At 36.2% G+C, this 26,799-nt stretch overlaps 1 protein-coding gene across 1 annotated transcript; it reads right to left on the bottom strand.

Moving 5' to 3' along the window:
* Positions 1–24,217: 24,217 nt before the first annotated feature.
* Positions 24,218–24,589, bottom strand: LOC125869729 (uncharacterized). The gene has a single exon (XM_049550173.1). It carries the CDS (start codon positions 24,587–24,589, stop codon positions 24,218–24,220), a length of 372 nt encoding a protein of 123 aa, XP_049406130.1.
* Positions 24,590–26,799: the final 2,210 nt, after the last annotated feature.

Genomic DNA, 26,799 nt, shown 5'->3' with positions numbered 1-26,799 from the left:
TTCGGAGTTCGGACGAAGAAGTTATGCCCATTTTCGTAAAATCTGTCCGGCAAGAAAGGCAATTTCCATTGAGCGTTTTTACTGTTCACCCGCCTCATTTTTTTTTCTAAGTGTTGGACCATTTTTCCAAAGGGCATATGCTATTTCCTATATACCATTAGTTCAATTCTCATCTCTAAAACATTTCCCAAAACACCTCTCCCATACTTAGACACATTTTCTCTCAAGATTCTCTCAAGAACCCTAATCCAAAACCTTCCTCAAGATTGAAGAGACTCTTGCTCCAAGTTCCAAGCTTCCATTGAAGACACTCTCAAGACCTTCATAAGAACTCAAGGTATGTGGTGTTGAACTCATGGGTCCTTCCACCCATAGTGCCTAGACTCTATTCTACTCACTAATTCATGGTTTAAGTTAAGATTCATAAATTAGTCTTGTTCTTTGTAATAATTTCCTGCACATTGAATTTTAAACATGAAAAGTGATTGTTTTGAGCATGTTGTGACTCTAGAACTTGAATCTAAATTTGGAATGGATGTGGAGATTTTCATGTGGTATTGTGGGTGTTAAAAGGTGTTGTTGTAGGTTGTTCACTGGTTTGGCTGCATAATTACTACCCTATTTTCCATGCTCTTTGATTCCATTACATGCCTTCAAGGTGTTTGACAAAATGTCCAACTATGGAGAATTGATGAATCGATGCTTTAAAGCTTGAGTTATGAGATGTATGGCAATCCAGAGATGTGTTGATGACAAACTAAGCTTGTGTATATGTTCATTCCATACGTGAGATTGCATTAGAGCCTAATGGGAATTTCCTATATAAAGTGTTGCATGACCATGCCCGGTCCGGGGGAAAAGAACCGGACAACCATGTGAGAGGTTTATATCTCACCACCTAGGATGCTTGGGGTGTGACCAACATCAACCATGTGAGAGGTTTATATCTCACCACCTAGGATGCTTGGGGTGTGACCAACATCAACCATGTGAGGGGTTTATACCTTGCCACCAGGGTGTCCGGGTGTGAACGGCATCCCCCATCCTAAGTTGGGGTTATAGATTGGTTGGATCATGCATACACATATGATATCTACTATTAGTATAGATTTACTTAAACATGTTTTGACTTCACTTTGATCATGCATCCTCATATTGTTATTCATAATGCCTATGAAACTATTTCTTGTATTTCGATTGTGTCCTTGTCTATTGTTGTGTTGCACCCCGCATACTTAGTACATTCCAAGTACTAACGCATATTTTGCCTACATGATGTCACCATGTAGGGACCGGAGCTACTCTTGATCCTTCTCTCCATTCACGTGGCTAGTACGGTGCTTATCCGAGTTTGTTGGTGAGTCCTCAATGATTCGAGGGCTATGTTATGTTTCCTACTCCTATGTTTTGAGACTTTAGCTTGCAATTGTATTTTGACTATGAGGGGAGCCGGTAGTATGTCATGGCCCCCGTCCTATCTATGTATGTAGAGGTGTGCGTTGGACAAGTATTTTGTAAATGAGCTTGACTCTTGTTCTATGATGTCATTTTGAAATGGTTTGCCCTTAGTCCCTATTTCCCGTTAATTAATGTTGATTGTACTTCCGCGACCGATGAAGTGTGATGACAAGCTTGAGAGGCTTGTTTGGGGTTCCTCATTCGCCATGTCACGTCTAGGCCCTAGGCTTGGGTCGTGACACTTACATGTCGAGACTTTTCGTTATACATCATGCTCCATGCCCTACCTATTGCATCTTGACTATCAAAGTGTATGCATACTGATGCCGATGGTTTGGGCCAAAAAAGAATATCTATTAAGAAATTCCGGAGTCTTTCAACTTATTCATCGGCCTTATCTAGAGCACCTAGCTCAGAGACCATTGTACAGCTAGCGATACATGTCTTTTTGGAAGATTTCCAAGAGATTGGTCCTCTACCAAGAGTAAATACATATCCACTCATGGATTTTACTTCATTTGATCTCGGTGATCCAATTTGCATCACTATATCCTTTCAATACTGCTGGATATTTGTTATAATGCACGACATAGTTTTGAGTATGTTTTAAATACCCCAAAACTCTTTTCATTGCCATCCAATGAGTTTGATTGGGATTAGTCGTGAACCGACTCAGTTTACTAATAGCACATACTATATATGATCACGTACCCTTCTTGATATACATCATACTTCCCAATACTCTAGCACAATCCAATTGTGAGTCACTTTCGCCTTCACTCATTTGAAATGCAATGCTCACATTTATTGGAGTCTTGACAATATTGAAATTCAAATATTTGAAGTAGTCAAATACTTTTTCAATTCAATGAGACCGTGACAATGCTAAACATTATGGAGTTCTAAGGATTCTTATACCTAAGATCGCATCAGCAACTCCAAGATCTTTCATATCAAACTTTCTTTCTAGCAAACGTTTAGAAACATTTATGTCATTAGTGTCTCTACTGATGATCAACATGTCATCAATATACAAACAAACAATTACCTTGTGATTTTAATGTAAACACATTTATCAGTTCCATCATTCTTAAGTCTATTTGCCAACATGGTTTGGTCAAATTTCTTATGTCATTATTTGGGTGCTTGTTTTAGTCTATAAAGTGACTTAACAAGTTCGCATATTTTCTTTTCTTTACCAGGAACCACAAAACCCTTGGGCTGTTCCATGTAAATTTCTACCTTTGATTCTCCATTTAAAAAAGTTATTTTCATATTCATTTGATGAATTTGGAGGTCATAGACCACAACTAAGACAATTAACATCCAAATGAATGTATTTGTAGTTACTGGCAAGTATGTGTCGAAAAGATCAAGACCTTATTTTTGTCTGAAGCTTTTGACAAAAAGTCTTGCTTTATATTTATCAACAGTTCCATCGACTTTCATTTTCCTTCTGAAGATTCACTTTGAACCCAAAGGTTTATTTTTTTTGAAGAAGATCAATTAACTTCCAATATGGTTGCTCAAGATTGCATCAATCTCACTATTGACACTATCTTTCCAAAAGGACGAGTCTACAAAAGACACAAGAAATGTTACAAAATCATATTCCAAGGAAGTAGATGTCCTTTGACATTTACTACGTCTCTGAATCTCTTTATTAAGTACATTCTCTTTTTTTCCTTTCCAAGGTCTTTTAGACTCTTCGCTAGACTACTCAAGTCTAATTTTACAATCCACAATCATAGGTCCTATTTTAATCCTTTCAGAAATAGAAACTTGGAGTTTGGTTAGACAACCCCACACTTTGAAATATTTCACATATGGAATAGATTGTGTCCTGAACAAACAAAATTGCTTTCTTTCTGAAAAGACAAAACTTTTTGTTGTTCCCTTTTGCAGTAAGGATAGTTCCTCCACACAAGTTTTGTAGTAAACTTGAACTTACAGCCATCATTTTCTTCAAAGTTCAGTTTTTTTTTTTTTCATTCTGCAATTCCATTAGATTTAGGTGAATAGGATAGTAGTTTGATGGATAAATCCATTTTCAAAACCTATTTCTGCAAAAGAGATTTATATTCTCCATCCCTATCACTTCTTATCTTTTTTCCAACTGATTTTCAACTTCAATATTATATTGTCTAGACACTTCTATTATTTCATCCTTACCATTCAACAAATAGACATAGTCGTTTCTAATGAAATTGTCAATGAAAGTTATCAGATACTTTTTCCCACCAAGAAATGGTGTTGACTTCATATCACAAATGTCAGTGTAAATCAACTCTAAGGGATTATAATTCCTTTCAACAGATTTATAAGAATGCTCAGCGTACTTAGATTCCACACAAACATGACATTTTTATTTATTGCACTCAAAGTTAGACAAAACTTCTAAGTTGATCAGTTTTCCTTACAAAGTTTTGTAATTGACATGCCCCAAGTGTTCATGTCACAAACAGTTTGACTCAAGAAAGTAAGAACAAATAAAAATATTGAGTTTCAAAAGCTCTCCGTGAGGTAGCTTTTTCTCAAAAAAAATATTTTGTTCCTATTTCTTACAATTTTGTGTGATACCAACATTGTTCAGAGTAATCACCTTGTCAAATGCCCTTTTCGGAAGGACCTTTCCATAACTTTCAATTTGATTGTTATAGAACTACCCATGAACAAATTTTCATTGGGTCCAATAAAGGCAATATAGTCCAAATGCTTCTTTTACAAAACATGACAAAAGACTACTCACCAATATTCATGTCTATACAAATAATAGTTATATTTAATAGACATATCTTTTTATGAAAATCACAACATTTTAACTAACACTTTTTCATAAAAGAACTCAATCATTTTGAACAAGTATAGATATAATTTGGTAGTTTCATACTAGTCGTACCATATACTAGTAAAAGAGAAACTCAACGACCACAATATCAAATATACTCCAATAATTTTGTGGGTCTAACATAATACAAAAGTATCATCGAATTTCATATCTTGTGCTCTAAATTTAAATTAGACACTAAGTCTTATTTTATCTTTGTCATAATCATAGAACCCCCACATTTTAAATATGATCTCAAAAATATTTTTCAAGTATTTGAAAATAGTTTCTCCACATATTTTTTTTCTCATGCTATCAAAGTGTCATTGGCAACATGAAACCTCTTTTAAAAATATTATTCTACAAAAGACTTATAGTGCTTCAATTCTCTTTGATAATCTTTACACAATGTCAAAGTTCATTCCATAGTGGCACAAAACCACAAACTCTAAGTCACTGGTATTTTTCCTCTATCACAAATAGACATACCACTTGGCATTTAGAATACTAACAACAAAGACAGAAAATTTTGTACAATTTGTTTCTATATAACATTGAAGTTTATAGAAAGTCAAAAGTACAACATTGACTTATTATGTGAAGTTTTCATATTCTTCAAACCAATAACATAGTCTAATTTATCCAGAGTAGAAAACGACACAAAATTTTAGTCTATAAAAATCAGACACAATCAAATTTTACATGGAGTACAAAACTACAAAAGTTTTTTTATTTTTTAAGTCTCCAAACAGAATTAAACATATTCTTTAGATATGCTTTTCTTTTTTCAAATAGCCTTCCAACTATAATATTTTGACATACTATTTTATCAAACAAAAATGTGCATCTCTCATTCTGCAAATTAAAGAATTTTAAAGGCAACACTTTTTGCCAAGGAAATTTCATTCAAAAATCATAAGGTTTGCAGATCTTTTTCCAAAAACATACATGATAAATATCAAAAGTGTTAACTTTTTGAAACTATTTTCCTCCTTAGATAAATAATAAGAGGTTACCTGGTGTAATCTTTAACCGAAATACCACAAACTCTTCTAGTACATTCTCACTTCGACCTTACTAAACAAAGCACTGAATTATGGAGAAGTAATGCATTAATCTTCTACTTCCATGATCTGTTTCTTTCAATCAGTAGAATACAAGAAATACCAACAATATAATAATTTCCTTAAGATTGTTTTTCATCTTGTATTCCTAAGATACTTAGAACAAAACTTTGAAGATCTTGGTAAGAAACAACAAAGTTTAAAGAGAATTTTCAAACTAGAAAATTAAAACCAGTAGAGAAAATAGAATCAGAAACAGATTAGAAACAATATACAAAATATTTTTGCTTAAAGAAGAAAATTGAGCCCATTGAATGCACAATGTCTCCTTAAGGAAATTATTTCCCTCAAGTACCCGAGGTTAATGGAATAAATACTCCCGGGATAGAACGATCTTAGTCACCGGTGTAACGGTACATAAAACTACGGTGTCAGCGAACCACTAATGGCAGTAAAGTACACTTAGAATACTAGATTTAGTAGTAGTAGAAGAAGTCCAGAAAAATTCATTATTAACTAAAATGAGAGAAAATCCCTCAATTTATAGAAAACAAAGGGCAGTGTGAAATGGTTCTTATTGTGCCTTACTGGAAAGGTCACAAACCTTTGGAAAAGTCACAATATTTCGAAAAGGTCACAACCTTTCATAAAAGTCACAACTTTTCATAAAAGTCGCAACTTTTCATAAAAGTTGCAACTCTTCATAAAAGTCGCAACTTTTTATAAAAGTCACAACTCTTCATAAAAGTCGCAACTCTTCATTTTTCATTCACACCTTTTAAAATCCAACACCTACACAAATGTAGAAGGAAGGGGTTAGTACCATACCACACAGTACCTAGCAAGTAAACTCCTAACCACATGCTAAGGGTGTAGAATACGGGTACTCCTTACACCCCAACCGAATCTCCAAAACTACAACCTGCATAAAAAATTGTCCAACCTAATATCTTACAATTTACATAGCTCATAATTCAACCACATTACTTCAACAATACATATTAGATACACATAAGATCAGGTTCACCAATCACAAGTACCAGAGAAAGGCACTCACAAGTTCACAAATGATAAATATATGCAATGCAATGAAATGTAATGTCATGTATAGTGATGCATCTCTAACCTAACGAAACACACCTGATGTCTCCCAGTTCGGGACCCATAGGGGACATATCTGTCCATGCATCCGCCACGACATGTGGCACGTCCCTTGATAATATAATCCTTTGTAGCGTGCGACATGTCCCTCGAATATATTCATCGCGGTGCGCGACACGTCCCTCGAAATAGTGCATCTTCTTTAATTTCTTTTCTTTCCTCAATTCACATTACACTTGTCACAATCATGTCTCAGAACCAATACAAATGACATGTTTACAAATAATGAGAGGATGACCGTTTACACAATAATGCATAATTCACAACAACACAATCGTGATACAACATCAATAATACTTTAATAATCCTTTTAAATTATTCTCAACACATCACCCAGCAATAATTAATCACATTTACTTTGATTATACATTTTCCATCATTAGAATTTTTCAATATGGACAAGTCAACCAATCACCAAGTCCCACTACTCCTCAACACATACCACAAGGAAATACACGATTCTATACACTTAAAAAGGGTTGAGAAATCCATTGTCCTCAAATAATCGAATAATAACTTTGGAACTTGAGCTTCCCCCTTGCGTTGAACTTCCAAATCAATGCAATCTATTCATATAAATAATCGCAATAAGGTTTTGAAACTAACAAAACTCATATTACTATATGTCTATCCTAGACTCAAAAACTCACTCAAATCTATAATCAAGTTCCTAATCTTGATGTCAATTAACATGTCAACTCTCATATTCTTCCACATTTCAAGGCTAGGGTTACGTTCCAATTTCTCCAAATACCCCAATATACAAATTCTATTATTACTAAATAGATCCAGATAACCTAAATAAATGTAAACCTCTTTCAAAATTATGAAGAGAAAATGAGATTTCCAAACCTTCTTCTTTGTTCATTACATAGAAAGTAACTTTAGTTGACACAAGCCTTCTTCTTTGTTCTACTATTTTCTTCTCGACAAACATTGAACTCCTTGTTTTCTCTGTTACTCTTCCTCTCCCTCAATTATACATCCTTATATATCCATGTTTATTCCTAATAAATAATTGGTTTGTACTTGTGAATTTAATAGTTATAGCATGTTGTTTTTTCGAAATTGGCTTGTGCCTACGGATTGGACCATTGAGTTTCAGGTTAACTGGGGTGAATATTTTTTCAAAAGAATTACTCGATATTAATATTTGTAATCACAATCTGATATATTTGTCAGTCTTACTATAGCTTTTACACACATGTTAGTGATTGTCTTGGTGTACTCATGCATCATTTTTATTAAGGATTTTGTCTTTGTTTTCAATTAATTAGTGAAGAAATAAATCATAGTATTATGAAAAAAATTGTTCTATCCTTTTTATGATGCAACACGAAATCTCAGGGTTATTGAGCAAGCATTCTTCTTGACTTGGTTCACCGTGCTAGCTATTATCATCTTCCACAAAATATGCAAGGTATGATTGTTAATTACTTGGGTATTTTCTTTCTTTGTTTTGGTCAAAGATAAAATCATGAGTATTGCTTACAACTACTGACATTTTTTATTTATTTTGGTGTTTAGTATGATTTTTATTTGAATTGAGGAATAGTAAGACTACAAGAAACATCAAATGTAGGCTGATTTTTGGCGTTTTAATAAATCTAAGGTACTAACTCACTCTTGAGTGGTAATTCTATATATCTTCTTTTGTACGATTTATTATTAATCCAAACAAAAGAGGTAAAAATGTTGATCCTTGTGACTTTAGATGATTTGTGCATTTTTAGTTTTCAAATATAATTAGTTTTCAAAGACCAACTGTCATTCTTCGAAAATAATAAAGGGCAAGATATTGTTTAATAGATCGTTTATATATCCCAATATGATTTCATGTATTGTGAGGAATCTTATGTGTTCCTAAGAAAAGGAATTTATCCATTTTTGGTTGTCTTAAAAGGGTGTGGAAACACATAAGAACTCTTGATTGGAAAACAAATGCAACTCGCTTTTCAATCCAGTTTCTAATAGCGGTAGTTGACCATTGAATCTGAGTTTGATCATTAATTTCATAAATGTAATAATGCGAAATGAGAAATTCCTTTACTCTTATCAAGTAAATATACTCTTCTTCAAGTCTCCTGGAAATTCTATCGATTTGATCAGTTTAATTTTCCATCCTTAAATTTTTATACTTTTAGATTTTAAGCTTTGCAAGTACTAAATTGGGTACTTGATCAAATGACAAGACTTAATTTTATCTCCTTAGATATTTATACATATATATCTACTTGTGTTTGTTGATAAAATATAGCTACTGTATTTTGTTAATGAATCATTTGTTTTGTGCAGGCTGCAAAATTGTTACAGTATCATCCAAGGAAGTTTAGGAATGTGAAAGAAATTTGCAGGTTCCCACTAGAAGTTGGAGGTCAGATGAAATTCACAAAGGAAACTTGAATGGCCTGTTGAAGTGTGCCTCCTCTTTAATACATGCAGCAATCACTCTCCGCGTTATGCATATTGAAGAAGTCGAAGAGCTACAAGACGGCAAATATATTAACGTTCACTATATCAAGGTGTGCCAAATAAACAAACAATTTGGATTGCTTTATCATTTCTCTTCTTCTTATGTGAGGGCAAAGTACAAAGCACATCAAATAATTGTTCTAGAATGGCAAGTTATAAAACTGCTCTTTGTGGTATATCAAAACTACAACAGCTAGGATTGCAAGATGCAACAATACACTGAAGAGATTCTATTGCAATCAACAGTGGTCATTCCGTTAATTTACGAGTACAAAATGCAGAAAGGAAAGTGTAATCCATGGTGGAGATTGATTTATTTACTCTCAAATGTGTAATTTCTATATTTTCTACACTACATAAATAAATTGCACAAGCAAAGAAGATATACCAACTTTTTGGAAACAGAACTGAGAATTGATTGAGCCATGGAAATTTTATAAGGATATGGCAGAATCTACGTGCAAGGTAGCTTTGATATGTACATTTAAAAATATGCAACTTTTGAAGATACTCATATGAGACAAATTCATGTTTATGAGCATAAATTGTGTAGTTTTAGTTTTGATGTTTTGAAGGTTACATTTTTCTTCTCTTTTTTAGTTTTTTATTGCTATCATGTTACTAAATGACTCTACTGAAATCGTCCATTGCTTGAAAATACAATGTTGGGACCCTGTTGACACGGTCCTTACCCATCTAGTTATTATATATATAATGTTATTGTTAGTCAAGGGGGCTTAAACTAACAACAATAAAAGTGTAATTGAACAAATAGAAAAGGAAAAAATAAACACTACAAAAAATTCATCCTATAAGATGTTCCAACAAAATCCTAGGGAAGACTTCAACTGTAGCAAAGGCTACTGAAAACAACTAAATGCAAAAGAATAAAAGGGTAAAAGCTAGGTTTCATTAAGCATAATTCCAGAGGAACGTGTTGTAAATAGAACGGGACTCTACAAGAAAAGATATGTGGCAGCTACTCCTTGGACTTGGAGGGATGGAAGATAAAATAATTACAGGACTTAATTGACAATATATAAACTACATACGTAGCTAGCTTAACATTAAACTAACATCTTTAATTCTTCTAGAACCTTCCCAAACAAAGGTAATTACCAATTTACCCTCAAGCATCTCCATTCACAATAATTACATCCTCCATTGAAGAACCTTGATAACATTTCAAGGTTGGGAGTAATCGAATTCGGCTAACTGAGATTGAAGAAACTTGTACTCTTCCCATGTAGCTTCTTCTGGAGAGAGGTTAGCCCATTGCACCAATAGTTCTGTCACTACCTTGTTCCTTTTCTTGACCAAATTTCAATCCAAAATTGGAACAGGTTTCACTAGAATCTGACCCTCCTTGTTATAAATTGGAGGTTCTATTGTGGCCACCACCTGGTTCCCTATCTTCTTCTTCAATTATGATACGTGAAACACCGGGTGAATTCTTGAACCAACTGGCAATTTCAACTCGCAAGCAACTTGACCAATTTTGCGAACAACCTGATAAGGCCCGTAGTACACTGCTGCTAATATCAAATTCCTCCTGATGGTTACGAACGATTGGCGATACGACTGAAGTTTGAGGTAAACCCAAGCTCCTTCTTCAAATACTCTTTGTGTTCTCTTAGAAACAGCATAAAGTTTCATTATTTCTTGAGCTTTCTTCAATTTTTCCTGTAACACCTTGCTGATGATCTGTTTTTCACACAACCATTCATCAACTGAGTTCACCCGAGATTGTGCTACTAATTTGAAGGACTACATGGGAGGATCATTGCCATACAAGGCTTTAAAGGAAGTCATCTGGATGGCTGTGTGGTAAGCCGTATTACACCAGAACTCAACTAAACTCAACTATTTTCCCCAATTAGCAGATTTATACCCTGTCATGCAATATAGATAACATTCAAGACACCTATGTAATCTTTCTGTCTGGCCATCCGTTTGGGGATGGTAAGTTGTACTCTGCTTCATTTGTACACCAATCCCTTTGAATAATTCTTTCCAAAACAAACTTGTAAATGTCGGATCTCTATCGAACACAATTGAGACTGGGTACCATGTAATTTATAGGTGTTATCTAAGAAAATTTGGGCAACTTGGGATGTTGTATAAGGATGAGATAAAGCTATAAAATGGGCATCATTTGTAAAGCCATCTACTATGAAAAAGATTCCCTCCTACACATTTGACTTTGGCAATCCTTCTACAAAATCTATCGATATATGCTCCCATGCCTTTGAAGGGATTCGTAATGGTTGCAGCAGTCCCGAGTAAGCTACATTCTCACATTTATTCCTTCTACACACATTGCATTCCATAACAAACCTTTTAACATCCTCAAGAAGACCAGGCCAATATATTTGAGTCTTTGTTGAGTGGCGTAGACCCCCGAATAGCCTCCCCAAGTACTGATATGCATAGCTTCCACCAATTGTTGTCTTAGATTTCCACTGCTTCGAACCCATATATGCCCTTTGTATCTGAGGATGCCTTGTTGTAATTACATATTCGGTACAACTTTATCATGTAGCAAGAGTTGGGATAATAGTTTGGCAATCTCAATATTTTCCTCATATCTGCTTAGGACATCTTGTACCCATAATGATTGTACAACTGATATGCTTTTACATCCAGCTTCCTTTTCAAACCTGCGGAAAAAAGCCGCAGCTGCAATGTTCTCTACTCTCTTCTTATACTGAATCTCATAGCTAAGGCCCAACAGTTTGGTCAAACCCTAGTGTTGTAAAGAATTATTCATCCTTTGGTCTTTAAGGAACTTCAAACGGAAGTGATCTGTTTTGATGATAAAGTGGGCTGGTTGAAGGTAGTGTCTCCAATTCTCAATAGCCAACAAAAGTGCTATTAATTCCTTCTCATAAGTGGAAAGCCCAAGGTAATCTGAGGTAAGCTAAAGGTCTACCTTTTGTTACTCAACACCTTACTGAGGTAAGCTAAAGGTCTACCCTCCTACATTAGGACAACCCCAACTCCTGATCCACAAGCATCGACTTCTACTACGAATGATTTAGAAAAATCTGGTAGTGCTAAGACAGGAGCCTAAATCATGACTTGTTGTAATGTTTCAAATGCTTTCATAGCTTCCTCGGTCCACCCAAAGGCCCCCTTTTTGAGTAAGTTGTTAAGAGGTCGGCTAATCAAGGAAAATTGTTTAATAAATTTGCTAATCCCAAGAATCCACGTAAATACTTCCACTATTGGGCCGAGCCCAATTAATATGACTTTAGTTTAGTTAAGGTGCCTCTCTTGAATTTCAATCATACTCTAGGGGTACTTGTGCCTTATTCCTATAAGGTAATGTGATGATGTGCATTAATTAACTATAATTAATGATAAAATTGTAAAGAGTAACTTTCACATATAGCAAACAAAAAAATCATATTTGTATGCTATAGCAAAGTTTGCATAATTGCGCTCCATAGCAAACATATATATGTATAATTCGCTATACATATACAATTAAAAGCTGTCTATTTCGCTATACATATATACAAAAAGAGCAATTGTATAATTCGTTGGCTCCTCTTCAGAATTGTATAATTTCATTATACAAACATAAAACTGGGCAGGGGAATATTTTTATTGTATAATTATAAGTGTATAGGACGAATATATATGTATTTGCATGTGTATATACAATTTTCTCTCGCTTTATACAAACAGAAACGCAATTTATACACTTCTGTTGTATAAACGAGAAAGAGAAAAAGGCACAAGAGAACTGGGCAGGAGAATATTTTTATTGTATAATTATAAGTGTATAGGACGAATATATATGTATTTGCATGTGTATATACAATTTTCTCTCGCTTTATACAAACAGAAACGCAATTTATACACTTCTGTGTATAAAGCGAGAGAGGAGAACACAGAGGGAGTGAGTGAGAGAGGAGAGTGGCGAGCGAGAATTTGAGGGAGAGAGACGCTGGCAAACAGTTTGCTACAGGACACAATTAAATCAAAGTGTGGTTATACCATTTAATTTGAATTATTAGTTTGCCATTATATACAATTTTCCCAATTGTAAATGAAGGTCTGTGTCACGTGATCATTATGCATAAATATTAAATAACAACATAATTTTAACTTAATGATATATTATATTTGTCCCTGATATTAGAGATGGCAACGGGTCAAAGCGGGTGTGGTGAGGGGCGGATAGAAGTAGTCTTTTAAAAATCTGATATAGTGCGATGCGGGTAGCGGTGGTTTCAATTTAATTTAAATTTTCTTATTTGAATCACAAATTTTAATAGTTAAAAATTAAATTGTGTATAATTAGAACTATTTATTGCATCCAAACTCCTAATATTTAACATTTATTATTATTTCAAACTATCAATTTCAACATAACATATTTGGAACACTTTTAAAGAATTTTAGCTTAATAAGTAAATTAAAATTAAATAAAGAGAAAAGGTATGATATACCTTTCAACTTCGCGATTTAAATTTGACGTACCCCTTGTTTCAAAGTAGCTCCCATGTACCCTTACTGTAACACAAATGACCCAAATATACTCTTTTGATATAATGAAAGTCAAAAACTAAAGAGAAATGAAAAGAGTATATTCTCTAAAAAAAATATACCCTTACTATAACACAAATGACCCAAAACCACTTTAGCCAACTCACTAATTCTTTTATTTTATAGACTCCATTCATCCAGGCTTTCATCTTTTGTGGTGATAAAAGGTTTGGCCCCGACCATATACTATTTACTAATCAACTTTAAATAGACATGCTTAATTATATTACTTTTTATCAACTTGTACTATACTAAAATTGATTTTTAGTGGTAATTAATTAATTGTCGTAAAATATATATTTTTAGACATAATTTAGTGCTCTTTTTAAATGTCCCTAAAGCCCTATAGTGATAATGAATTCAATGACAATTAACTAATTACAGTAAAGACTTTAAAGCTCTTTATAATGTGCATATTATTAGGGCTAGTGTTCTCAGTTGTTTAGATGCATTAGATTCATATGATAATTTTAAATACGTATGAAAAAAACATGAAAAAACCAATGAAGAGCTTCAAAGTTCAAATTAACCTAAAACATATGAATAATACTAACGAGAAATATTTGACCAAAGAAATCTTTGAGAAATGAATACAAACAAGATACGCTTAAAAAATAAAACTAGTGTTTAGGTCAAACCTTATATATGTATACCAACATGATGAATTTTTAAAAAACATACGAACTTATAAAATAAGGGTTTAGATTTCAAAAAATTATAACTTCTAAAATATAAGGGTTTAGGTTATGTAAAGACTTAGAGACCTAAGACACTAACAAATCAAAACAAACATGAAAAATTATATGTACTTATAAAATTAAGGTTTAGGTTTAAAAAAATATAATTCTACAATAGGATTTAGATCTTCTAACTTCGAGACCTAAAAACCCAATAAAATGAACATAAGAATATTAAATGTATTGTGATATACTATCAAATTTAAACATCTAGTTTAAATTTTGAATCCGTCTTAGATTAAATAAATTTAATCTTTCAACTCTTTGAAATGGCTTGAGGATACCATTGTCATTCAACACTTTATTCAAAATATCTTCTCGTATTAATACATTTCTAATTCTAGACTTATATATAAATACTATGTTTCCCAAAATTCCTAGTTATCATATTTTTCATCTATATATATCATAGGTAGGAGCAATTCATTGACCCTTTGCCTATTTCTTTAAGCTGTAGTCAATTCACAACAATTGCTTCTTCACCCAATGATTTCCTCCTACTTGAATTCGATAATTCAATTTTCATCTTCTTTTGAACTATTTTTATGGAGATTTTGATGTTTTGTTTCTATTAGATGCTTTGATATGCTTTACTTGAGGCTTGCGTATACACTACCCTCTTCAGACCTCATTTGATATGTTGTTGTTGTTGTTTTTAATAGAGTTAAATTTTGCGAAAGTTAATATTTTTCTATAACCATTTTAGTGTATAATCTTTTTCTGAATTGGGGGTTTATCAGAAATAGTCTCTATACCTCAAAGGTAGGAGAATTAATATTATTTTGATATAGAGACACTTTTGTCAAAACAACTTTTACAAAAAAGTACTTTTGTAGATAAATAATTTGTCTTTTGTGTTGTTTTTAGTCAAACACCACAAATTTAAAAAGGAGTGTCTTTTTTGTGCTAGCTTTTAGCCTCCAAGAATCCATGTCAAATGTCATGTGCTTTCTGTTTCATTTTCAGTTGAACTGCATATTGCGTTTCTCTTTTCTAGATGAGAAATGATAGAAGCTTCCATTTTCGTGCTCAATTTAATAGCTTTTAGCGATCTTCCAAGTTTTGTATTCTTTGTGACACTAAAGTTCTTCTTTTGTTGCAAGACAGATTTGGAGCCGATGTATATCAACACAGTCGCAACCTCTCTGTCGAGTGAAATTCCTAGTTATGATCTAAAGACTTTGGAAGGACATACATCTAAGGTTTGACCACATCTTTATAAGTTTGTCCTAATCCGACAAGATTTCTTTATAAGAAAATGATAAATATCATATCTTTTCTGTCTTCTATATTTACATTACAATTTTTTCTTGTTCCACGTTTTTGGTTGTGCTTGGAGTCCAGAAGGGTCTTTTCTTGCATCTGGAAAAGCATTACTTCCATTTCTTCATTTTATTGCTCTCGTCTATGTATACTCATGTTCATATTCCTACTTCTGTTTCTAATTCTCTTGTTATTTTATGACTTTCGAAATGACAATCGTTAAAAATGGGATTTTATGAAGGTTGTAAGTAGTTTTAGACTCATCTAAGGAATCATCTCTCTCATTAGCTAATCATGTGTAATATCAATTTACATCTGAAGATTCTACTACTAGAATTTGGTCTATTGGATATGGTCCATGTAACTCTACTATCCAAAGCCTTATTTTGGTTGACCTTCGTTGATCTATACTTTTCTGAGGTGAGGTCTGGCGAATGGATGTAGCAATTCAAATTTAATTCAGGTGTTTTGTTTCCTTTGTTCTGTCTTAATTTCATAGGTTTCTATATATTGTCACAATTGTTATACAACCCAATTCAGGTCCATTGCTTGATGTTTATTAGCAAAACAATAATTCCTTTTCCACCAGCTTCACTGATGGCATAATCTATGTTTGTAATGTTGGTGAGCATAGACCAGTCAAAAGATTCTCAGGACATCAGGTGTGCTCCACTGATGGCATAATATATATTTTCTCTATATCTCTTTGATGTATTACAAATTAACTAGATGATGTTCTAAATAATTCATTGTTTGCGCAAAGTTCAAATTGAATAACCAGTTGAACACTAAATCTGTACTTGATTGGAACACTGAAGGGTTGTTGACCTTCCATTGCAGAATGAAATCAATGCTATTGAGTGGGTTCCCTGTCATCTTTATGCTCTGAAGATACCACAGTTAAGGTAATTTCTATCCTAACCTTCTAAAGAAGCAACTAAAGGAGACTCTTGCCTCCACATGTTTCAGAAAATTACTTTTTATGGTCTTCTATGTACCCTTGAATATCTATTTACGTTTTGAATTTATGTATTAGTTGTGTTAATGCATATTAGCTTCACCTTTTCCTGCGCTAAGACTTTGAATATCTATTGTGTTGTTTAAAATAATTTGGTCAATAATTCATTGTTTCAGTCCAGCTATGGAGCATGAAACAAGATTCTTGCTTGCATGATTTCAAAGAACATCGCAAAATTTCTATTTTTGTTCCTTCTTTTTCTTTCAGACATCAGCTACTGACTATTATGTTTTTAGGAGATATCTACCATCAAATGGAGTCCAAATGGTGTTGGTACAAGCAATTCAAATCAACAGTTGTTGCTGGCAAGGTATTATATCTATTGGTACCAATCATGTTTATAGTAGTCTTTCTATCATAATTTTCATTCACATGTGGTGGTAGCACTAGGTTCTTCATTACATGTATATTAGACATCATTGTCGTAGATTATGGTTGGATCATTGTTCATAGCTTAGCAATAAAGTTTCTATATTTTGCCAGACACTCCTTTCGTTCTTCATCATCCTCTCCATGGTTCCATGACACCCCCTTCCACGGCCCCACAACTTTCTCTCATTTATATAACTCATTTGTTGTTCGCTCCCCCATCTCATCTTTCACAATATATTCCTTCCTCACCTTATTGATTTTCCTTCCAGTGGGCCAAAACCTTTACTCTGCCTATCAAGGTTTAGGTAGATAAAAATAAATTACCAAAAGTTTTTTTGTCCTTTTTAGGATATAAACTCTAGTATCAATGATCTTCACTCAGTTTATTTCTCACTAGTTAACCACCTTGGGTGCGTTGGGGCTGACTTACCTCTGATGTTTTTTTCTAATACACTGTTGTCAAAGGTGTAGTAAAGCCCCAAGATTTGAGTTCCAAAGACTTCCTCAAGTTAATCAAAGAATTCTAGATGTTAGAAATGAAGGTTGTGAACGGCAGCAAACACTTTATGCTTTTTTAGAGCATGTGTTGTTTTCTTCCTAAGTTGGTGGAATAACACATTCAACAACTCTTTAGCCAAATTAAAACCTTTTTGGAAGAAAAAGGGAGGACTCTTTCCCGAGACAGGGAAGACCTTATTGTTAGAGTGGCCTTTCACATCCGCGGTGAAAACAACTAAGAGTCAGTTGACTCTTTGGAGTTTAAGAAGTTTTAAATAAGTGTCTGTTGATGCAAAGTACTGTGTTTCTTCTTTTTCTTTGTTTAGTGGAGATCTACTAGGTATGTTTCTTCTTTTTCTAAAATTACACTAAGTTAGTGAATGAAATGTGTACTAACTCTTGTGATCACTAGTTGAAGGTTGAGAGTATTGCTTATGATGTTGAGTACTCAAAGAATGATAGTATCTCAAAGAAAAACAAAAGTATTGAACCATTGGATGGAATGCATGACTTATGGAAACCATTGAACAAATTGGTAACAAAAGTTGACACCTTAGACAATTCCAAAGTTCCAATTCGAAAGTTCATTAGTAGTTCTCCACTAATCAATCTTTGATGATTATGAAAATGAGGACGACGATGATAATGAAGAAGAAGACAGTGAGAATGTGATTTCGCCAGAAGTTAAGGAACAGAAAGTTAGCAAACAAAATGTTCTACCAAAAATTAGATGTTGGTCAATCTAGAAGTGCCATAAAGTAGTATTAATAATAATAATACTAATAAAGGAAAAGGGAAAAAGGGACGACGTGAAAGAAAGAAAAAAGAAACAAATAATCCTCCTGCTTCTCCTCCTCTTGTTGGTCGTGGTGGTGATGCTGATAGTGGTGGTGGTGGAACAAATATTAATGTGGCACAAGTTCAAGTTACTACTGAGACAACATGCGGTATAAGAAGTGGTAGTACAAGAGCAATGGATGAACTCTTTCCCTACCCGTGATCTCTAGAGTCACAGTCTTAGCGTTACAATTAAGCACAACATAATAGAGGGACAACTATGTCATGCCTCATATTACATCAAAGTCAGTCATATCCAAAATAACCAATTAAGTCCAAGTTTGAAAACCTATAAACATGACAAAACAAGCACGATCGACATGGGTGACTATGACAGACTCTCTAATCGGAATAGAAACATGGATAGGTGCATAAGCATATTACAATCGCATCAAATCTAAAGGTGAACGATAATAATACATAAGAGTAAGTAGAACCCATATCAAACAAAATAGTAGCCATTAAGTCAAAGACAAGAACAGTACATGTGATCCCTACATTAGACGCTTCAGCCTCGATCTTACCCGGAAAGGTATATAACTGAACCTTGTTATCCTGGCGGGCAACCTCTCTGTCTGGTTGTAATGCTCCCTTAACTACATCACCATTTCCCAAGTCTCCACGGCCTATCTCATTTTCTCCTCGCCCACCTTGTGGACATCTTCTGCCAATATTATCTCTGCTCGCTTGTACACTACTTTTGTCTACTGTTGTACGGGTTTTGTCATGCACGGGTGGGGACTATCTCTCCTAATGTGTCCTAGTTCTTCAAAATTGTAACAACAATGATCAAGAGACGACATGTTGCTTGGTGCAAAATAGTAGCCATCCTTCGTAGGAATCAATTGCGTAGTTCTTCTGTAACCATCCATAGAATAGGGAATATTTGAATGAATTGGCTAAGCTATAATTGCCGCCCTACCTAAACCTCTTGAGTGGTAGCCATTAAAGTTACCTGTATTCTTAGGCCTCTTAGCAAAAGCCTTGGCCTGGGCATCCCATTGAACTCCTTATACCTTCTTCACAAAATATGTCACTTCATTAAAGCTTTTACTAGCAGAGGTCATTTGAACAGACAATACTTACAACTCAATATTCAATATCTTGACGAACAAATGGATCCTCCTTTCTTCTGTAGTCACCAACTGCGCTGCATATCTAGAAAAGGCATGGAACTTAGCTTCATAAAAATCTACAGTCATACCACCATGCCCCAAATCCATGAACTCATCCTACTTGCAGTCCCTCAATGTCTGAGGCACATACTTCTCCAGAAATAAGGCACTAAATTGAACCCAGGTAAGTGGAGGCACAACTTGTGATCAGCATTCCACAAAGGCTCTCCACCACTTCTTAGCCTTACCTTGAAGCTGAAAGGTCACGAACTCAACTCCATGTTGGTGCACAATTCCCAACTTGTGAAGTCTCTCATGGCAATCTAGGATGATGTCATAGGCATTCTGACTTTCAAAACCATGGAACACTGACGACTTTAACTTCAAAAACTTGATCAGCATCTCGTGCTCACTGCCAGTCATCACAGGGCCCAAAGGTGGATGGAAGAAGGTATCAACACCCAACACTCCATCCATCTTAGGGACTGTATCAACAACAGGACATATGACTTGAGGTTGAGTAGCTTGCACCAACCTACCCAGAAAAGTCAAAATCGGATGAGCTATGGCTAGATCCAAAGGGGGAAGTCCTGCACTCCCAACTTATGCATTCTTGTCTTGTTCGGCATCCTATTCCACCTCAATCTCCATATTCTTTTCTACCTCATCCTGGGATTTGGGAGGGGACTCTTCCCTAGGTACATTCTCAGCTTAGGCTTCATCCCTGACGGGTGCTACCGTTCCTCAGTCTCTGCCCCTTTCTCTTCCTCTACCTCTGCCTCAGCGACATCCTCTCAATACGGGCTCCCCTACTGGATCATTAATCGGAGCTACTAGCCTGGCACCGTAGTTTCACATGTTAACAATTTGTGGATCAAATAGTTAAAAAGATTAGATACCAATTTAGATCACCATATGCCAATCAGAATCAAGTTATAGTACGTAGGGAGAAGAAGATGGAGAGATTTTCCTAAAATCCTGTAGCCTCTCAAAGAAAATTATAGACGTCTCTGTACTGTTCTGCAAAACTCTACTAGAATCATTTTGGTACAACGAAATCAACAAACCTAGGGCTCTAATACCAACTTTGTCATGACCCAAACCGCCGTGATTGACACCCGCATTAACCCTACGATAGAATAACCATTACTACAACCTAACTAAATGATACTAACTAAAAGAGAAGCATTTAAAGGGTTGGGTTACTCAGACTTCACCCTATCACTCACAATCCATTTACCCCACCCCAACAAAATAAGGTGCAATTGACCTCAATGTACAAAAAAAAGAGTAAGGCATAGGGTGAGGCAAACATGTGGCACAAATGCGTCGAAGACCCATCAAGAAGTGGGTGGGTTTGGTTTCCCAAAACCTGCTGGATCAATACTAGGGACGCCATCAGTAGCCCCCTCACCAACAATGGGAACACCTTTAGTAGTGCTCCTCGAACAAGAGGGTCAAAATCAACCTCTTGGGCCCGCTTCTCCCTCATCTCCTAATCAATGATAGACTACCTTTGTGCAACCTAGAACTGTTGGTACTCTTTCTTCCTTAATCATCGAGCCTCCTTAGTATCAAAAGTGTGGTTGGAGCGGTGGTGCTTCCCAGCAGCACGAGAAGAGTCTGGTGGTGGAATAGTATCGCCAAATAGAGCAGTCACCACCACCTCATCCTCCTCTACCGTAGGAGCACCCTCTGGTGCAATCTCTGAAGGGGCTAGAAGAGCATCAACATCAGCACGAAGACTAGCCAACTCCATCTAGAAAGTGGTGATATCAATAGCAGGGGCACGACTCTCCAAAACTCACAACTCAAATGCATCCAGGCGCTTATGAATGACCTGAATCTTCCTATCCATCATGCATTCTATCCTAGCATAAGACTCCTGAATAGAATACTACATCCAAGACTTCATGTGCTACAACAGAGTGGCTATCTGGGTAAATAACTTCTGGACTCGAGCCAAAAGAACAATAGTGGACCGCGAAGAAGGAGTTACTTGGGATGAGCTCTCAGCCTGGCTAGTGACAGTCGAAGGGGGTGCCTTTGTCTCTCCTGTGGTAAGTAGTATGGCGGTCTCAACAACCTGCATCTGCTCCACCTCATCAACTAGAACAACACCTAGGGGCGAAATGTTAACCTATGTCTCCCTCCATGGTGCAACAAGATTGACATTATCTCGAATGAGACCGATGTCCACAGTCTTGGTGGCCTCCTTCAATGTATCACAGTGCCAAATCAGCACAGTAGACTCTCTACATAACCTAAAGATCAAACATGGGAAGGGAATAGTTGTCGTCCTCCAGAAGGCCCTTTCATGTACCTCAGTAAGAATAATATGGGTGAAATAGACCTCAAATCCCGCTAGTAGTGCAACTAGCATCACAACACGATACCATGTGACAACATTGTCCGCCTGTGTAGGGGACAATCTGCTTCGTATGAAGGACCACCAAAATTTGATCCCTAAACTCAAGGTTGCCTTTCTAATAGGCAACTCCATGTTTTGCACCTATTCAGTGCGCTCTCCATGCTCCTCTATATGCCGGGCCATCCATCGGAGTAATGAATCTCTCGACTCAGGGTCTCTAAATGCTTTTCCCCGTACTATCCCCATTTTGTAGTCGTACTCCGCCATGTTGATAGGCTGAGTATATGAAGGGCTGTAAATAAAACGACGGATGGAAGGCTCAGAAATGTCGACAGGAAGGCCCCGAACCATGGTAGTCAATAGTGGCGGCTCAGCCAAATCCTTGGCTCCTGGTGGCAAAGCATTATTAACCGTGGACGCATAGGAGGCATAACATTCCTGTACCATCTCCTCACTGTATCTGCCAAGATTCTCAGACATCCACTTACACCGGTGCTACTCGAAGAGTGCCTAAATGATTGGTAAGGTGTGAATGCTCCCTATCAAGACTTTTCGGTCCTTGGTAATCAGACGGGCTACCCTCTGGTGCTAATTTAGATCCTTTCCGTTATTATATATCTGGTACTGCCTCGGGACACATCACATGTTCTGCTCTGTGGCACTGTGAACTGGCTGAACTCTCGGAGGATCCTGCGCATACTCCGTACTATCGGCATCGAAAGAAGAAGTGGGACTGCCGCTAGAACTAGAGTAGGAGTATGACTCAGAGCTGGACTGCGACTCTTCACACTGTGTGGCCCCCTATTCAGACTGGGGAGCGGTGACCTCGAACTCGTAACTAGATGTGATAACCTGCTAGGACAGGCTCCTAGTGTGCCAGGGTACAGTAGGGGACCTCGTGTAGTGCCCCGAACATACTCCGTATCGTTGTCCTGATCTAGTAGATGGCGGGATGGGGAGACAGACTTGGACTTGCCCTTTCTGACGTACACCGATGCCTCTTTCGGGGCCATGGTACATATGGAGGTTTAGTTAGCAACAAAACAATAATTTTAGAACAAGATTCTGGCTTAGACAAAAAAAAATGAATAAAATTGAGACAGTAGCAGGAATTGTGACCCACGGTGGTACCTACGATCCGTCGATGGAACGACGGCCCGTGGGTCACTTTCATAGGTCAGGTGGTGGAATGTTAGGTTTCAAATGGAGAACCACGGCCCGTGGGTCCCCTCTGTGACTTAACCAGATTTTTGTGTGCCACTGATCAACGAATTCCTACCTACGGTCCGTGGGTGAAGGTCGTTGATCAGTGTTGTGCTACACATTACACTTTAACTTTTATTCAACCCATAATTTCAACAATCGATAAATCAAACAAAGTCCAAACATGCATGTCAATACATTTTTTGGTAGTTCATCATCCCTAAGGTTTCGATTACACACAATTAAACTTTCAACACAATCAAAACAATGAAATACTAAGTCAAAATTTCCATGTAGATCCAACAACCTCATTTATTCGATTGAACCCCAAAACACACTCGCACTATAGTCCCAAAGGCAATACCTCAACAAAATTTCACCAATTAGAAACACAATTAACTACCCAAGGTCAAGTTCAACTTTGTGGCTTCATGATTAAATAATGAAAAAGTGATTCAAAGTTCGGTTTGAATCTTTTGACCTTCAAGCACGCAAAGTCGATGAGTGTGTGATGTAATAACAATTCTCCTTAGACTGAAGGTGACACCAAACCCAAACCGTGAAAACTTTGGGAGAGAAAAATAGAAGTAGGGAAGAAGATTGGGAATATGGGAAAGGATGAAGGATTAAGAATAGAAAATAGGAGTTGATAGGATTGATAAAGTGGTTTTAATGGGAGATGATGGGGAAATGGAAGGTTTAAAATGGTTGGGGCAAAATTGGAAGTGGGAAGTGAATTTGAAATAAAGAGTTATATTTATTTGGTGTCCGGGTCGGGTCATGCAGAAACCTTAACTTGGACTTACGAGACCCTATCGACGGTCCGTGGGTTGACCTACGGTTCGTCGATCGGGTCTATAGGGCACTCTTAAACTTAGAAGAATTTATAAACTTACCTGGGATCTACGGATGCCATCCAGGGTCCGTGGATTGACCAACGGACCGTCGATGGGACCCGTAGACCACTGCAACAACTTATTTTTTGAAGATTTTGCCTTGTCGTCCCTGCAAACGTAGAAACCATTAGGACTTTCTTTTTACATTTTCTAGAAACTTTTTAGACACGGACCTTATTCTATATATAGCCAACACTAAACATAAAAATTAATAAACACCTACCTAAAAAGCCACAAAATCAAAAAGAAAGAAGAAAAACTCCTATATTGAAGAGAAACTCCTATAGTTGGCTAGATTTTACATCTTGGGTTGCCTCCTAAGAAGCGCTTCACTGTACGTTGCATCACGATGCAGACACCTTGATTACTCAAACTTCATCAAGATAATAAGCCTCTATTACTTCATTGATAGACTCAGATTTCCCCAAGTAGATTTTTATCCTCTGACCATTCACCTTGAACCTTGTTCCTTCCTTGTTTTCGAGCTCAACTGCTCCATGTGGAAATACTTGAGTTACTTTGAATGGCATGGTCCACTTGGACTTGAGCTTGCCGGGAAATAAGCGCAACCTTGAGTTAAATAAGAGCACCAAATCACCGGCAACAAATTGTTGCTTATCAATCTTCTGATCATGGTACTTCTTCATTTTCTCCTTGTACAAGGCTAAACTTTCATATGCTTGTAGGCAAAACTCCTCAAACTCATTCATGACTTTAATATCATCATTGTCAAAATTCATCGTTACCGTTGCTAGTGCATCGACACCTAACATGTCATCAATAGAAACTTCAGAATCTCACTTCATAATATAATTTACCACCGATACCAACTTAAGATCACTTTTGTGCTTCATAGACCTATAGATGTTAAAAGTTACCTCCTCATTATTTAATGGGAACTTCAACTGCCCTCTCTCCATATCGACCAAGGCATGCCTAGTAGCAAGAAATGATCTCCCTAAGATGATGGGAACCTCAAACTCAACCTCACAATCAAGTATCACAATGTAACGACCTGCTCCCGTTGTTATAGAAAAGCCAACGGGGAAAAATTTTGGGCCAAAAATCTTTTTGGTAGTAACTTGAGAATTCCTAGCCTAGTCCAAATTTTGACGAAATCAGAGTCAGTGAGGTCTGGGAAAATATGGAAATGAATGGGAGATTTAATTATGAATTTCATCATATGAGTAGATAGATAAGACGCTAAGGAACTTGTATGACTTTACGAATGTGAATTCGGGTGAGTAGAAATTCGAAAACTGATTTTAGCATGAACGGGTAGTTTTTGAGTGTCATAAGTTGAGGGTGCATTGTGAAATGGGGGTTTGAGACTCAAATCCCAACTCTCTGTCTTCACGCAAGTCGCCAGGGCAGGGCCGATGTGGTTGTTTTGGTCCCGCTACGGTGGGCCAGTCGCGACTTAAGTCGGAATTAAATTCCAAAAATGTTATTTTCTGCAAGTTTCATTCTTGAGAGCTAGGAGATGACCCCAGGTGATTTTTTGACAGTTTCCCTCAACTTTTGGTGCTAAAGGTAAGGATTTAACTACCCTAATCCATTTTTTGATCTGTAGAACATAGATTCTTGATTATATATTGTTGGGGGTGGGTTTTTTTAACCAAATTGGATGGTGGGAAAAATCCCCACCTGCACCTTAGGATCATGAGTTAGGTCTTGGGTTTTGGGTTTTTCATAATCTGGGTAAATTAGACCTTAATTATTGATCCGCGTATTGAATTGATTGTTTGTAGATCTAGAACAAGAAAAACGAATTCGAAAAGAGAAGAATCAAGTTTCTTAGGAGGATTCAAGTTTGTTTTCGAGGTAGGTCATGGTTTGATTTCTTGTTTGTGTGATGCATGCTAGCAATTGCTTCATTGTAATGTATGTATGTATACGAATGTTGAACTATTGATCACACCTAATGCAAATGAGTGTGAATGAATGATTGTATGCCATGAATCAACACTTTATTGTATGATTTTGAGAATGTACATTTTGATTGTGATTATATCTTGTTGAATGGATCAGGGGTTATGTTCAAACACACTAACTGGGATCGGATGTCACGTACCGACATGCATATTGGAACGGGTGTCACGTTTCGACACACTAACTTGGATCGGGTACCACATTCTGGTGCACCAATAGTTTGGGTATGAGTTCCATAAGAGGACCATTACATTGTCGTGATAACTGGTTAAGGAGAATGTAAAATTGTAAGTTGTCCATGATTGATAATCAGTATATGTCTTTATATTCTGTATATGCATGTTTACTATGTTGTAACTACTTGTATATGTTTCACTTACTGGAATAGCCATGTGATCCTACCAGTACACTGTGGTTGTGTACTGATATTACGCCTGCTCGTTCTTTGTTGATTACATGGCATCTTCAGGTGGCTACTGACAGGCCTCGTTTAGGAATCAGTGATTAATCGAATTCAATAGTGCGCCAGTTCTTCTAGGATGTCATGAGTTCTCTTTTTTTTTCAGTCCTCTTATTTAGACATAGATTAGTACTCTAGATGATCAATTGTTTTAGCTTCCGGGGTTGTGCTCCTTTTTGTTTAGACTTATGCGTCTTTGTTAGAGTTTTGGTACATTGACTTTTAGTTTCTAGGGAATATTTCTGGGATGCTTTGATAGTCATTGTTTGACTTTTGGAGTTTATGGGAACTCTACTTTATTTCTACATTTAAGCCTGCTTCCATATCTTTAAATGTGTAGATTGAGTTAGCAAATTAGTATTAATGGTTCTTCCATCGGAGGGTTAGTGTGGGTGTCAATTACAACAATGTGGGTCTTGACAAAGTTGGTATGAGAACCCTAGGTTCGTTGAACTCGGTGTACCAAAATGAGTCTAGTAGTGTCTTGCGGAAGATACATAGATGTCTGTACTTTTTTTCGAGAGGCTATAGGACTTTAGGAAATCTCTTTTTTTTCTC

This window comes from Solanum stenotomum, chromosome 7 (genome assembly GCF_019186545.1).
Source record: "Solanum stenotomum isolate F172 chromosome 7, ASM1918654v1, whole genome shotgun sequence".
Lineage (NCBI taxonomy): Eukaryota > Viridiplantae > Streptophyta > Magnoliopsida > Solanales > Solanaceae > Solanum > Solanum stenotomum.
Note: the sequence above shows the minus strand (reverse complement) of the source record. Positions and strands in the feature narration are given on the sequence as shown.

Coding starts and splice junctions, on each gene's coding strand:
- LOC125869729 (XM_049550173.1), bottom strand. CDS start 24,589: ATGAATTTTGACAATGATGATATTAAAGTCATGAATGAGTTTGAGGAG.